Source organism: Streptopelia decaocto (genome assembly GCF_964273445.1).
Source record: "Streptopelia decaocto genome assembly, chromosome: 9".
Taxonomy (NCBI): Eukaryota; Metazoa; Chordata; class Aves; order Columbiformes; family Columbidae; genus Streptopelia; species Streptopelia decaocto.
This window is the reverse complement of record NC_138664.1, coordinates 5,734,851-5,751,119: the sequence shown is the minus strand read 5'-3', so window position 1 is coordinate 5,751,119 and position 16,269 is coordinate 5,734,851. Positions and strand designations below refer to the sequence as shown.

General features: G+C 46.1%; 1 protein-coding gene across 2 annotated transcripts in view; it reads right to left on the bottom strand.

Annotated features, from left to right (window-relative positions):
• NTRK3 (neurotrophic receptor tyrosine kinase 3) overlaps nt 1-16,269 on the bottom strand; it is a 211,114-nt gene that overhangs the window by 13,842 nt on the left and 181,003 nt on the right. The window contains exon 16 of one of the 2 annotated variants that reach the window (XM_082060583.1): nt 7,384-7,458. The exons of the other annotated variant lie outside the window; for it this stretch is intronic. Coding sequence (XP_081916709.1) covers nt 7,384-7,458 — 75 coding nt within the window. The remainder of the gene's footprint in view (nt 1-7,383; nt 7,459-16,269) is intronic. 2 annotated transcript variants of the gene reach the window in all.

Genomic DNA, 16,269 nt, shown 5'->3' with positions numbered 1-16,269 from the left:
AACTTGAAAAATTGAAGAAACAAGCATTTCATCCACTTCTACTTGAGCATTTTTTCACCTGAGAACTTCTGTGCACTGAAGTCTCCTCCATTCTTTATCAAGTTTTTCAGCTGCCCTTGGTTAGGACAGAGTTGCCGAAGTCAAAGAATCACACAGAATCACAGAATGTTAGGGATTGGAAGGGACCTCAAAAGATCATCCAGTCCAATCCCCCTGATGTGTTAAAATTCATCCTTCTTGTTTTATTTAGCCAGGTGCATAAATAAATAAGCAAACCCACAAAACACAGGAACCTGGTTCCCAGATACCATTAGAGCCCTCGAGCACTAAGTGGCCGTTGAAGATATTGCTGGTTGTCTTCTGCTCCCCTTCCTGCAGCCAACCCAGTGAGCCTCACTGAGACCATTTCACAAACCCAGTACTCAATAGCACACATTCGACTGTTTTCTGCCATAATATAGGACTGCTTATAGATGGTCAGCTCTCCGAACTAGGTGAGTTTTCCTAGAGGAGTCTCTAGACACCAGCTCTCCATTAGGGTTAGCCACAAGAGGAAGAACGGAAGGAGAAAGTGAGTCTAAAGAAACCACTAATGTTCTGCAGTGTCTGAGAGGATGGATGACCCCTGCAGACATATGCTGAGCAGACAGGACAGTCCTCAATTATGTCATTGCTGGAGCATTTACCTCAAGGAGAAACGTGACTGCAAATGCTGGGCTTAAAGCCTTGGCTGGTTTTACTGCATCTGGATAAGCCGCTCTAGTCCAAAAGCGTTAGGTATGTGTATGTAGCATGCACAGGCAAAGACACAACTCTGTGTATGCAACAGCTTTACAGTCCAAAGAGTAGAGCTGAAAAAAACCCTGCTATATTTAATTTTGCCCTCATTCCTTTGTCGGTGAGGGCCCTAAAGGATTTGCTAAAGTATTGATGGGTGCCAATCCAAACATCCCAGTGGACAACACACCGCCTCCCTCAGGAAATCACAAGCAAATCTTGCCTACATGATGGAAATTTCCTGCTTTCCCCAGCCTCACCCTCACCACATTATCCCTCTGCTAATGTCTATATACTAGTACTTCTCTCAAGGTTTTCTAACTTTCAGAATCACAACTTTGTAAATATTTGCCATCAGGTAGTACATCTCTCCACTCTGGTCATTCTTTCGACAAACTATTTACATACATCTCTTTCTAGCCTCAGCAATCAATTGCTTCACACTGTCTTTGTTTCTGCTGCACTGCTCCAGAAGCTGTTGACCTTATGGATACTCTTTGTGGGGATGAGTCAGGGACATGTGGCTGTGTAATAAAAAAGTATTTAAAGTAATGATGTGCTCTTTGACTTGGGTCATGGATGGTTTCACACGAGCATTTGTTTCATTGGCACACAGAAAACCGCAAGCTTGCTGGGGAGCTGCTACCCCAAAAAGAACTGTGCGTGGTTCAAAGAGGACAGGGTTTATAAAGACAAAATGCAACATGGCCTGGGGCTGGCACAATCTCACTTTACAGCGATACTGCTGTATATTGATCAGAACTGACTTGGTGCTTTATCAGCCACCCAAGAGGTGCAATGAGCTGCTACTGGAATTTGTGCTTAATAATCAAAGGCATTTGTCATTCTTCAAAAATGCTCCATGAGTGGGTGTTTGATTCGGGTGCACATGAAAAATGAAGGATGGCAATCTGGAGCAAGAGGTGGGGAGGCAGCAGGCATGGGTAGGGTGTCCTGCTGCCTATCCCTCATCCTGACCCCCAGGACAGCCCCACTGGGACAACCCACATGGTCCCACAGACACCGTCCCACTGGGCAGGACCCAGTGGCTGTGCAGCTCTGTGGCTCAGCAGATTCCTTCCCCGCTGGCAAATCTCTCCCTGATGAAGCTTGAAAAGCAGCAGCCATTGCTGCTGTTCAGCCCCAGCCCCCTGGCACACGTAGCTCCCTCAAAGCCCTCCTTTCTGTTTTGTCTTCCATGCATTTCCTAGACAAGCTGCTTTTTTTTTCTTCCCTCTCTCTCACTGGCAGGTACAGGTGGCCTTGCTGCCCTCTCACTGCACCTCCCCTAGCTTGAATTTTAAAATATTTAACAGCTTTAAATGCACCTAATGAGGTTTCAGTCTGCACTTTGCTGCCATCCCTCTGCTTCTCTGACACCAGGAAGAAGAGTGGTTTGGAAACCTCTTGCAGACTTCCCTGCGTTGGAGGTCTAATTACATGGTAACTGGTGACCTTGTAAGTACAGGGTAATCTGCTGTGTAATACCAGGGTAAATTATCCCAGTACTTCTGACTTTTCCACTGCAGCCTTCTGCAGAGTTGGCAATACATCTGGCTAAATGGTAATTAATCTTTGAACCACTTGACACTTGCCCAAGCAGAGTGACCAGCAGGATCCCACTGTGTGGAGCAAGGGACCAGCACCTGGTGTCACCTGGCCAAAGCAGGGGCCACTTTGTCACCTGGCCTCTGCTGGTGCCAGCTGCCTGGGGCAGCAGGTATGTGCTGCTTTCTCAGCCCTGGACGTGGCTGCCTCCTGCCTGCCCTGTGTTAAGCATCACTTATTCAGAGGGACACATCCAGAGACATCCCCAGAGGACAAAGGCACCAGGGGGATGTGGATGCCCAAGGGGAACAGGCACCCACTGCATGTTAGCAGGATGGAGCCAGAGGTTCAGAGCGGCTCATCCATGATGAGGGTGAGCTGTCTGGAGCGCTTCCTTACCCTCACCATGAGGGAGATACACGGGAACAGCACCCACGCTTTCCTCTGAAACCTTCTGAACCAGCCAGGCACAGCCCCAGGCATTCACCCTGCAAAACTCCAGGAAAACCAGCCGTGAGATTCGCTTTCTCCCTCCCTGCTGTGAGATGCACTTTGTTCCCTCCCACGCTGACAGTCTGTTGCCCTGGGGCTGGGGGCTGCCTCTCTGACCCCTGGCACCTTTATGGCAATGAAATATATTTGCATACATTTTAGACTTGATGACATTGTTCCCTCTGGAGACCTTCAGGTTTTTATAGCAACCACAGTAATGATTTTCAGATTATAGACTAATAAAATATTTTAATTTGTTGGTAACATTAACTCGGGCACTGTATGATTCTTATGACATTTAAATAGTGCTTAAAAAGAAAGGGGGGGGAGGGGTGGGGGTGGCAGTTCTGAGTGCATTTCTTTTCCAAACAGCACTGAAATAGAAAGCCAAAATCCCACACGCTGGTATGGAGATGAGCTCTGACACCTCCCCTCCATGCCTGTTTCACTTGAATACCTGCCAAGTTAAATAAGCAAACATGGGATTGTGGTGTCCTAGTTGCAAACCTGTTTCCATCAAGCGAGCCTTCCTCCCCTTAGTCACTCGATGATCATGCTGCACAGCAACAACCTGATCTGAGCCTGTACCACTCTGTGTGCCATTGCCCTCCGGGGGCTGGACCACAACTAATGGATGCTGCAATGGATAACACAAGAGGTCTTGCATCTCTGCCTATACTCACCTATTTCTTCCCCCCTCATTCATTGCACACTTGGATTAACTAACCAGACAAGACTATAAAGCAAGCAAGTCATGGGTCTAGAGCATCCCATCATTTCCACGGCATGCAACATACACTGTGTGCCACAAGGCAGAGTCCTGCATCAGCCCCTTTCCTCTAGCTCGGCAGCAATTGCTTGGTTTGGGGTGGCTAAGACTGCACCAAATGAAGCAGAGGCATTTCGGAGGAGGAAAGTTGCCCTTGCAGGTCTACAGGTTGATATGGCTGATAGCTCTGTGCTTTGTTTCCTAACCTGTAAAATAGGGCAGTGTAACTCACTGACTTCTCAAAGATGCTATGCAGGTAATGGCTTGCACAGTAAAGCAATAAATGGCATGGAAAAGCCTGCCAAGAAAGGGAAAAACAGTCAAATGTTTAGCTCAGGGTTAGTTATACTCAGCAAAAGAGACAGAAGGTTACACAATGAATATTATTGAGAAGAATAGCAAAGAAGTTTCTTTGTTCTGTGAGTACTTTTGCTTGTACATCAACTGGATCATACAAGATTAACGGCAGGTGATTATAAAAAGTCTGTACTACAAGGCAGAGGCAAGTGTGAGCTCGGCCCTCCCTGTTATCATTACATGACCTTGCACGTTCCCTTTTGCAACCTCAGCATTTTCAGTGGATAGGATTTCTGGGTGGTTATTTTAAGAAAACTGTGTTAAATTTCTTGCTTCTGTGCCAAGTACCTGCTGTTTAACAAACGGGCCATGACTAAGCAGAGACTGGAAATTAGAAGCAACTACGAGTTAAAGCAATGAGATTCTGGGACTGTCTTCCCTTAGGAGTACATTTAATAGTGGTGCTTGATTATGAAAAGGGTAAATCTGATGTGATTGATGCAACAGAGGATTGAATTTGATGATCCAGGGAATCCCTTCCAGTCCTCTCTAGCCCTAATGAATTTATTTTTTGAGAGGGAGGATGCAGTGCTCTACTGATGCAAACAACGGTGAAGCGTGTCAAGACCTGCTGATGGCCAGTGGGTCTGCATCCCTGGATTTAACCACTTCCCATCACCAAGAAGGTGGAGCAGGTCTCTCCCATGGTTCTGCCCATTCTGAACAAACAAAGCAGAGGTGGGTGCAAGGATCCTACCTGCTTCTCTCTTTCCATTTTCCAGCTACTGAGGACTTTCAAAATTCACTCTCCTTGAAACAGTACCGCAAATGTCTCAGCTCACAGATTCTGTGTGAATTTCTAAAGTACTTACCTGTCTTCCAACACCATAATAACTCTGCCCCTTTGCAAACTTTTTTTCATGTAAATCTCCTTTGTGAAAATGAGCAGGGATCACCTTTTAACAACAGGAAACAGAGGCACAGAAGAACTAACTGAATTTTCTGTGGTGACAGAGGACACGAATAGCATGGAAGGGACCTGCAGCCCAGTCCAAGGCTGGGATCTCACTGCTGGACTCTCCTCCACACACCTAACTGGGCTCTCCCTTTCACAACAAGAACAGCAGAGCAGAAAGCATTTTTCAGCCCAAGCATCCACTGCTCTGGGATTCCCATCCTCTGCCAAACCAAGGGGGCTGAGCTTGGGTTTTCTGAGGGCTCAGTGCAAGGTTGTTTCAGAAGGGATGCACAGGGAAAGTGGCTATGTTCATTTTTTCCCTGAGCAGTTTTAATTCTTTAATTCTTACTTGCTAATAAGATAAAATGCTGTAATTTCTGCAGGATCAAATGGTGTAGGATAAGCTAAGAGAGCTTATTAATTAGCATGCTTTCAGGGCTAGGAAAAAAAAAAAATAAAAAGAAGCAACATGGTTGTAGATGATAGCTATAAATATGACCCAAGCATTACCTGCCATGACATTTTAGCCAAGGGGATACTGTCATGTTAGCGCTGGGCATGGCACTCTGACAGCGAATAAAAGTAATAAATGAGAGGGCAAGGCATTTTCTCTCCAAAATGTGGCTATTCACAGACATGCACTACATTTCTCTAGGGCCTGATCGGGCAAATAACACCAGGTATAGCGCTTCTGTGTGTGAGTGCTCCTCTGGCTTCCCCAGGGATTGCTTGGAGCAGTGAGTGCTAAGCCCAGGGGTAAGTGGTTGCAGGATCAGATTCATAGTGTGCCAAGCGTTTTGGATGAAAAGAGCTATAAAGAAGTCACATATTATTGTGTCACATTGCAAAGGTCAACTCCAGTATTTGTTCTGTCATAAGGGCATGATTGAAAGGCAAAAAAAAATAGTGCCAGGGCACAAGGGAAAATAATTTTTTAAAAACTGCCTTCAGGGCTGAAGATACAAAATTACATCAGAGCTTAGAACTAAATTCCCATCCGCACCCCACAATTCAATTTTGGCTCAGAAAGGCATAAACGTAACAAAATCGCCTTTTGGTGGCACATCTTATCCGCTGACATATCCCTTGTAAAATCAGTGATAGCTAAACTCACACTCCCTGTGATTCTGGAGACAGTCAGGACTTGCCAGAGCCCCTCTCTCTCACAGATCCCAGATCCCTGGGATGGCTCTGTGAGATCCGCTCAGCTGCTTAACCCCGTGTAGGCATTTGCTTAATCCCCATCACTGCCAGGCAGGAGGAGGGAGGTGATGCTGGGAGGAGGCTGGGTGGTGGGACAGCTGGCCCTTCATCACCACTATACAACTCACCTAGCAATGTCACAGGGGGGTTTGGATAATTGGATCCCAGTACTTTGTCCCAGTCACAACTACTTAGCAAATATTTATGTCCATCTCTCGGGGCTTGCTGGCACAGGGAAGCTATTGAGAAATAAAGCGTGGAAACCATCACTTTCCTGCCTTAAACCTGTGAAGGGTCATGACAGGTCTGCACATTGGGTGGGTTAGCTTGATCCACTTCCAAAACAGACTCAAAGACTCCCCAACTTTCTGGATCAAGCACTTCCTTGTGTGCCAGCAGCAAAACCACAGAGGACAATCAAGTTTGATGTTTGCCCCTCTCACAGGTTTCTTCAGCTGACCCCCAGTATCCTCAGAGCTCACTGGCAGTGGCTTCAGGGATGCTGTGACAGCTGGGAACCCACTGGGCTGAGCATCCCTTCACAGAGACTCCAGCATGCAGCGAGAACAGTGGGATGAGGGTTCCCTTCTGTGGCAGGGAGGGCAGGAGGAACAGAGGTGTCACCAGCCCTTGGCGGCCTCACACGGGTCCCATCAGCCACCACCTTGGCAAAACCAAACTCCTTTGCACTGCCAGAACATCAAACCCACACCCACCTCTCACTGCTGCCCCACCGCACAAGGACGGAGGGAGCAGTGATGGTGGTTGACATCCACACAATCGCCGCTGCAAGCACCCAACTGGTCAGACACGGAGGCTGTGTCTAGACTAGCAAACAAAAGGCATCAGGGCTGACATGTGATGGTCCAGCTGTTCAAAAGATCTAGTTTTAGTCCACACCAATTTGATTGCATCCAAACAACTGTTGGGAGGACAATGCAAGTCAGGGACAGTTCCCAATGAACAGTGCAAATGCCACCCTGCTTGGAGGCATGGAGTGGTTTTAGCTGCACGGAGACAAACCATGTTGCCCTCGCTGCCATCAGAGCCAGAGGACAGCCCACAACTGTCCACTAGTGCAGATACAGCCTGAACATCCATGGAGAAAGATTACACGGAGGACTTTTGCATTCATCCAGATCATCTCACCGTACAGATAAGCCCCAGAGAGATGCCATAGTAGAAACATGTGAAGTTCCCATCACACGAGAGCCCCTTTGCTGCCAAACACACTAGACCCGACCTACTCCCAAAGCCGCTCAACCCCACGTGTCAATTCATGCTCAAGCAGCACCAGTTTCCCCGCTTCCAGCTGCCCCAGGGGTCGAGATCCACTCACTGTTGCAGCTGCCGGCGGTGCCAGTCTCTGTCGCTGCCACGCTGCGCTGAACTGGCCCTTCGGACGCGGCCCTTCCTGACAGTGAATGGGTGAAAACAAGGGAAGGAGACAAACAAAAGAGAAGGGAAGGGTGAGAGAGGGAGGGAGGGATGGGGGGGGATGAAGCGAGGGGACAAGAAGGGAAAGGGTATGTCTTTAACTGAACTGTATGTCTCACTGGCTGCAACATTCCAACACTGCACAACCCTTGCTAAGGGGGCATGGGGCAGGTGAGACCCCCTGGCCCTTGTCACCACCACCTTGCGCCCCACACCATCACCTGTGCCAGGGCAGAGGGAGGGTGAGGAGCAAGCACTGGTGCTGGGCAAGAGGCAAGGGGTGCTCCGGCCTCTCCTTGGCCTGAGAAAACACATCCTTTGGGGGACCCAGAGTCCTTCTCTGGACAGACATTTCAGGAGGCTTGAGTGATTCCTCTATATCTGGTACTTAGACATCCTACTCCCTGCCCATCACCAGCCCTCCCGGGCATGGTGCAGGGACCCATCTGCCTCTACCAGCAGATCAAGACCCAGATCTGGTGTCTTTACTCAAGCAAGAGAAAAGGGCATCATTGACCAAATGTCCCTGTGAAGAACCTGGTACCTCACCCTACTCTTCCGCAAAAGTCTTTGTCCCATCACTACTGTCACAAGTCAGAGGAGGAAAAAAAAACCTGTTCCCACAGCTTCTGATCACCTGCAAGCCTGCCAGCACTTGCAAAACTGAACTTTAGAAGCAGAAAAGGCAAGGGAAATGATGGAGCAGAAAATACACCAGTACATTTTCCAGTGTATCAAAGCAGGAAAGATTTGGGGAATGGGAGAGAGGAGATGGGACAGGGATCTCAATGTGCAAATTAGGAGTGAATGATGAGCCTAAGGTCCATTGACTTTCTCTTAGATGTTTATGTTCCCACCAGGACAAAAAAAAAAAAAAAAAAAAAAAAGACAAAATCCCAAGATGAAAGGGTAGATGGTGAACATGGTGGTTTGGCGGGAGAGTTCTGGCTGTGGTGGTATTTAAGAGCTCAGGCTGACAGCTGCTTGGGGAATACCAAAAATACAGCCTCAGGGTGTGTCAGGCTAGTCATCACCCTGGGCACCTTCCCACCTCACCGGAGGTGAAAAGTGAGCTGCTGAATGTAGCTGACAGCTCATTCTGCTTGGGGAATTGCCCCATGAATAACTGACTCAACCTCCCTTCCCAAAAAATTGAGGTAGGAAATGGGTGGGGGAAAGGCTCAGAAAATTGTTTCATGATGGTTGTTTAAGTTGCCTCTGTATTACAATGTTACATTTAGGGAAAAAGAAAAGAGAGACCTATCCAGTAAAGCCTCATCCTAAAGCCAGCTGTAGCAGAGGGATGGGCATCACAAAGAAGCAGAGCAAATGAAGTCATCCAGTGGTGGAAAAAGCCATCAATATAATATAGTGCAGAACAAAGCAAATTCTACCTCAAACACAGAGCTGAAAGAGGAACATCTTCCTCCCTCAGATCTATTAGCATGCATTTATTCCAATAAAAAATAACTAACCCGAGAGTAACCCAAACCTGATTTATTCGTCCATCTAAGCAAATATGAAGAGGCAGCCGAATCTGATGGTAAAAATCACTGATCTCATATGTTTTCCTTGTATGCATTGGAAAAAAATAGGAGTGGAGTTTCTGCCTTGCTGCCAGGGGATGCTGGCAAAGCATTTGAGCTATAGATATTGTATCTCGTCACTAATGACTGCAGGGAACTAAAAGGGATTTGGATTTTTTAATGCTTCACATTAATTGATAATTTGGTCTCGGAATCCACAGTGGAACACAGGATTTGCTATATTGGATCAGTCTAGTGGCCCATAAAATCTGGCATCTTGCCTCAGTGATGCTCAGAAAAAATATCATCCAGTGTCTTTGCTTATAAGGTTGCTGGCTATTTCTGTAAGGCCACACAACTGAAACAGAAGAAAGGTCTTTCTGGTCTGCACAGCAAACCTCTTCAAAACCTGCAATGTTGTTTTGGCAGGGCTGAATTGCCTTTTTTTTTTTTTTTTGTAATGCAAGGAAGAAATGCTGTAACTACAAACATTTTCATCAGACATGTTGCTGGTTTTCCTCTTGGTCACCACAGCCCAAATAGCAAGAAGGTGAACTTGTGTTTTCAGAGGGCAAATGAGAACACAACTGGGGCCTGAGGCGGGGAGATGCCTTGTACTGAGCAGAACAATATTGATTAGGCAGTGTAAAGATTTCCCTCACTAATTCCTTTAGCAATCTTATCGTGTGTTGCCCACATAATTGGATGGGGAAGAGAGAGGTGGAATCACTTAAGCGTTCAAAGCTCAACACGCACCAAGAAAGGATTCCTATTTTGTGTGTGTGTGCAATTTTGTGCATCGTTGCCCCTTGATTGTACATTGAACATGCTCTCTTTGACAGCCTAGCCCTAAACAGCCTGTTTATTAAAGACAGCTGCTTGCAAATAGGGGTTTTCTTCATCCAGCTGGCTTGGAGAAGGAACTCGTTGTGGATGTGAGAGGCAGGACTATGAAATGGGGGGGATCAGAAGGGGAAAGCCTGTGGAAACTCTGACCATGCAGGAAGCAGGAGGAAAAAAAGAAAGACAATGGTTTCTTTCCATGCAAACATCTTAATTAAGGAGGACAATGGAAATATTTGCATCTTAATTTTTCCAGGGAGGTTTTCAGTTTGTCTTGAAGCAAGGCATAATTTATTCATGCTCCCACTAAACTGGCTTATAACTTCTCCACCTCTAGATCTTTTGCTGATCATACTGAGGTCTGGGGCTACTCCCCACCTTTCCTGACTGATGTGTGATGATCTCATGGCTGTCCCCATGGTAAAGGAGAGCTGAGATCATGGTCCTGCAGGTGGAAAAGCAGGAGGACACCACTGGCCGGTTGGGATGCAGGAGGGAAACAGGTCCAAAAACCTAGAGAAGGTGAGAGGGAAGGGTTTTACACATCCAAGACTCCCTTGATTTTAAGGAACATTGCTCCTTCCAAAATATGAACAGTTTGTTTCCATATGCTCAGGGGCACACACACTCTTTCTAGTCTTCCCAGGGCTAGAATAATTAAGCTTGCTGGCATATGGTTCTCTATCTTCTTCTGCTCTAGTTTCCCTTTTAATCACGCCAACTTGGTAAACCCCAGGACCCATCAGCTCCTTTAGCCTGCCCTGTACAAAATCATTCTTTGGTTCTGGTGACACTGTGTTTTGGTCAGATCTCCATGATGGGACAGTCTCTCTAGCTCAGAGCCAGGCACTGTGCTCTTTTCAATGTATCTCACAGCTTTCAGGCTAATGGGAAGTTCAGAGTGGGAGCAGTGGGAAGAAAGGAGCACATTGTATACAGGCATCTTCTAGGAGATGGCTGGGAACCACACTTGAACAATACAAATTAGAACGGGGAACAAAACAGTTTCACAGTCAAGGGGGGGGGAAAACTACTGAAGAATGGGTGAGCATTGCCCTTTCTGGATCTGTTGGTTGCATCCAGGAAACATTAAGAATAGAAAAACATCCTACCCTCCCTAGTTAAGTTTATGGGAAGAGAATTGCTTTGAAGGAAAGGACTCCTGAAATCCCTGCAGGAAACTTGTTCTCCCAAGTTTTCACAGCAGGGGTGAAGAGGCTTGGGTAGTTTGGCTATGTCAGGCAATAATCCCAGCTTTCTGAACTGAATCTCTGCCTTCCTGGGGACAGTGTCACTACCCCTCAGCTGACTCCAACATTTGACTGGCTGCTCCCAGTACTCTCCCCAGTTTCCAGTAATGCAGAGATCAGCCTGGACAGCTTTTAAGAGAAGCCAAAGTCCAGTCAGCTCAGAAATGTATAGGGTACAGTGTGAAAACAGAAGTTCCCACAGCATATGTCCCACAATATCTTTCAGTCCTCAATAATCAATGGCACTGGGATTTCCTGAAACAGGAGAGGTATTTTGTGTTTGATAGCTGCTGATAGATTGCTTTGTTTCTACAATTGTATTCAATCCTTTTTTAACCCATCTCAGCTCTTGGCACTTACCATCTCCTGAGACAAGGACTCCCATCACTTTACTACCCCCTATAGCATCCCTGTTGGATCTGAACCTGCCATGACCTTCACCAGGTCTTTTAGGTCAGGAAATACTGAGCAAGAACCAATTCCTTCCTATTTGACTACACCTGTAATCTCCGCAAATGGCAGATCAGGAGTTAACCATCAGAAAGCTAAACTGAAAAGGCTTTGAACTCTCAACTCTCTGGAACTCAGTCCACTGGTTGGGAGAAAGCAGAGACCTCAATTCAAATGGGAATGGGGCTGAGCTTTGACTGAAAGCAGGTTTGATTAGCTCTCAGTAAGTGTGTGAGGGTTTGGGGGAACATAAAGGGGTTAAGCATGGAGGTCAGCATTTGGGTGAATATTGAGACTATATTAAACAAAAAATCTGAGCCAAATGACTTGCAATGCAGCAGCAACACATCCCAAGCAGGAGAAAAGGTGAGCGTGGAGGTCAAGTACCATAGCAGGGAGTTTTTATTTCCCAAAAACAAACTGCTCTTTTGTGCCTGTGCTTCAAAGAAGATGTCACCAGATTGTGAGAGCTCTTCACCTGCCACATCCCTCTCATTACTGAAATGAAATAAATGGCAACAGCATGAAAACAGCAGCTGAAGCAGGAGAAAGACAGGTAGATAGTGAGGAAAAGGGGAGGGGGGAAACAGGGTGAGGCTGAAGGTCTTGGCAGCATGGAGAATTAGGGCAATTACCATTTCTGAGAAAATGCCAGAAATACAACACAACCTAATTTCCCCAATTAATTCTTCTGCACTTGAGCTGTTTTGTGTGAAGGGCTCTTAATGTTTCAAACAGGAGGAAAGTGGGGAAAAAAAAAAAAGACTCAACATTTGTTTTTCCCTCAGTGTAGAAATGGGGGAGTGTTGAGGAAAAAAGTCTGGCTAAAACACAAGATGATGCTGTTACATCTTCCTTTCAGGAGATAAGAAACTGTGCCACAAATTCAATTTGCAGAGGTTTTTATAGGAGCCACAGAGATATCGAAGACCAGCACGTTCAATATCACACTGATTTTTCCTGCACGCAGAACACACCAGGACAGGCACAGAGACACTTAACCCACGGACCCACATCGAGCGGTTCCCTCACCTCCCCTGTTTCCAGCCCTGTTGCCAGTCAGGGAGGGAAACTGGTTCTTTTGCCCCTAAACCACAGTCAAGGCAGTTGTGAGGCACCATGGCATAAGCTGTCCAACCTCATGGGGCATACAGGTGTCATCTAGGCAGAATAGTAACAATGAAAACAAGGAAAGAAATAACAAATCACAGGTTAGGGTGATGGGACACATGGGATAAACAGAGGCTGAGAAGGGCACGTAATACTTTCAACAGGAGACATGGGCTCTTGCACGTTGCAAGACAATGGCTCTGCCTGGCTGACCCATCTGTATCAGACTAGGAATCTCCAGGTCACAACTGCACATCACTATGAGATGTTTTTGCCCTTACTTATGTAGATATGACAAAGCAAGACATATTCTCCAGGATCCCACTTACTACATGAGAAAATTAAAGTACTTTCCACTTCTAAGTTCTGTTCTTAGTGGAACACGTATTTACAGATATGAAACCTTCCCAGTACCCAAGGAGAAACAATGGAAAGAGAGTAGCACATTTTATTTTTCACCTCAGAGAAGAGGTAGAAGAGACAAAAGCTGATGCTCAGCTGCTTAGCATCTGCACAGCACTTAGGTGCTGATGTTGGAAGCTGAACATGGCACACACATTGTACCATCTATACAAGATCCCACACAACAGTCAGCATGGCCAGGGACTGAGCTTGCTTTCCCTCACCCATTGACATTGATAAATTTATTTATTGAAAGGACTGTCAGGTATTGAAATAGGTTGCCCAAGGAAGTCATTTAATCACCATCTCTCCAGGTGTTTAAAAGACACATAGACGAGGTTCTTAGGGACATGGTTTAGTGACAGTGCTAGGCTAATGTTTGGACTCAATGACCTTAAAGGTGTTTTCCAACCAAAATGATTCTATGATTCTATGACATTGAAACAGACTCTGAGAACTGTCTGGGTGCACAGAGCCTGGTTTGCTCTCTATCTGGAGCTGTCTAATCCTGCCAGCATACACCAGACCTACAATAAAACCTGAGAGTGGCAGCTTTTTTCCCCGTCCCCCCGCAAAGTGTGTCAGTACCATATCCCAGATAGGAATTCAGAGGTGTGATCATTTAGGGACCCTGTATCTAGGAGAGCGTGGGTCAGACTAAATCTGCTTTCAGTGGCTTGCCTATTAGTCTTATCTACCATGCTGAATGAGCCTCCAAAGGAGCACGACCCAGGCAGCTGCTAAACCTCGGTAATCTATTACTTGCTTGGAAACTTCATTGGAAAAATAACTGACTGTACCCAGGAGAAAGAACACAATTTTGAACTCCAGAGAAGAACCAAAGTACGAGATGGTCTAGATGGTCATCAGTAAGCAGCCTCAAAATGGGTACTGAAATTTTTTCCTAGGCATTTTAAAGAAAGAGAAGAAAGAAAATGTTTACACAGTAAAACTTCTTGCTTCAGAGGAGGAGGCATCTGCCAGACGGATCCTAAACTTTTTAGAGAACACTGACCTAAGGCCAAAATCATAGCAGAAATGTTTTGGTTCTGATGGTCTAAGGATGTGAGAAGTAAGGTTCATAGGAGGAGATATTAATCTTTTATTAAACTAGCTGATACCACTAAAAGAAAAAAACTGCTCAGAGAGGGCTTGTGTGTCTAAAATTCATTCTTTTTCCCCATGCAACAATATCGTATGTTCTGTTAAAAGATATTACTTCTTCCTGCGAACCTTGTCTCCCAAATCCAAACAATGCTCCAGAATGGTGAGGACACAGAAACAGGGAGCAATATATGTTATTATGTTTAGTTCTGTGTTGCTAGAAATAGAAATACATTTTCAGAGTCCTTTGCAAATCCTGTACGTGTCTGTTTTTGACAAGCAGGTGTCCTCTGCATGATGATCTATTACCAGGAGGATACTCAGGACAGACCTCTGGGAAAGGATGGAGCTAAATTCCCTAGAGGTTTCAAGCCCAGACCAGGATTTGGGGCAGGATGCCAGAAGAGTAAGATGCAGGAGACCTGCACAGAGGGATGTCTTAATGAAGTTTAATGTCTACATAAATCCTTCCTCTACTTGACATGTGTTTTCACTGCTGATGTCCCACCCATGTCAGGACATCACCTTGGAAATTATTGAAGGCTTTTGACTATGATTTAAGACTGTGTTCTCTTCTAAAGATGAAGAAATACTGTTCTTTCCCTGGGCAGCTGCCACATGATCTTATTTTGGAATTGAATTACGTATTTTGGGGGACAAAAGGAAAACGATCCAGGGATTGTCCTGGACCATGTGTGTTCAGACCCACAGAAGGGCTCTGAGAGCAAACAAACCCTAGTCTGCTGGGGGTCCTAAGCCCAGCCCTGGTGATGTCCCCAGCTCTGGACAACCCCTCTCAGCCCCCATCACAGCGTACATGTCCCCAGGCAGCTCTGGGCCTGACTTGCTGCCGTCTCCATGTCATGCTCAGCTTGGCTGAGGCACAACGTCCCTGGCCCGCAGTGTCCCACCACCTGTTGTCACAGTCCTGAGTCATACCTAAAAAAATCGCCTAGTTACACACTGGGTTTTTTTTAAGAAAACAGCAAGGAAAATGAAATCCGCCCAAATCTTTTCTCTCCAATATGGATGTATTCCATCCTGCCTTCCCACAAAGACCCACACCAAAGATTGCACAGCACATTACACAACACATCACAGAAATGCTTCTTCAGCATCCCCGCTTTTACTCTTCACAGAGATGCTGAGCTATTTCTCCTCATATCCCCAGTCCCTCCACTTTCCTCCGCTTTCTAATCAGATGCTGTTTCACCTCTCCTCACCACCTACACCTCCACAGCCATCTTCGCTCCATCTTGTCTTGTTGAAAGAAGGTTTAAAGGCACCAGCTGATGGGATCCCTCTGTGTTGCACAAGGAAAAGGACACATCTGTCTTCAGGCAGAGCATGGAGAGCCTTGTGGAGAGGGGAAACAAGCCTCTTTGCTGCTTTTGTTAAGCAAATGTTTGTTTCCTGTATCCAAATATGTAACAAGAAATTAAACAGTTCACCTTTGTTAAAGCACTTTTGAATCCCACAAATGTAGGAGCCAGATGGTGTTCTTTCTTTGTTTTAAAAGATTAAAAATGGGAAAGAAAGGGAATGGCTAGGAGCTAATCCTCAGCCTGGAAGACACTCACATATCCACATGCCCAGTTATCTGTGCTCATGGGGCCTGAGCAGGAGCAAACACAGAGACCCAGCAGATTTAAGTGACTTTACTTGCACAGAGCTCCAGACCTGTCACTTTGAGTCAGCTTCGAGGTGGAATCCTTCACTGTGTTCCCAGAAAATGACAAATTACAGTATTCTCCCCAGGCTGCAGCTTGGACACACCAATAAATATTTTCTAGCAACCACCTGAAAGAGAACTTTGCTCAAGGTCCTACTGTGGGGAATGGCCAGCTGTTGAGAGGGGAGAGCTGCTGTGCACAAACACTGAGAATCAGATTCAGGAATTTTACCAGGTAGGTTATAGATGTGACCAGGGACAGCACCAAAGAGGTTCACATCTCCACCTTCTATAGGTGAGACCCAGGAGCATTTTTGTTTTCACACTTGGGCTCATATGCTCTCTATCTGTATCCATTCACAAGCCCTCACTTGGGGTATCTTGGTGGATTTTGTGATAGGTCTGTCAACTAGAAAGGATTATCTCAGGAG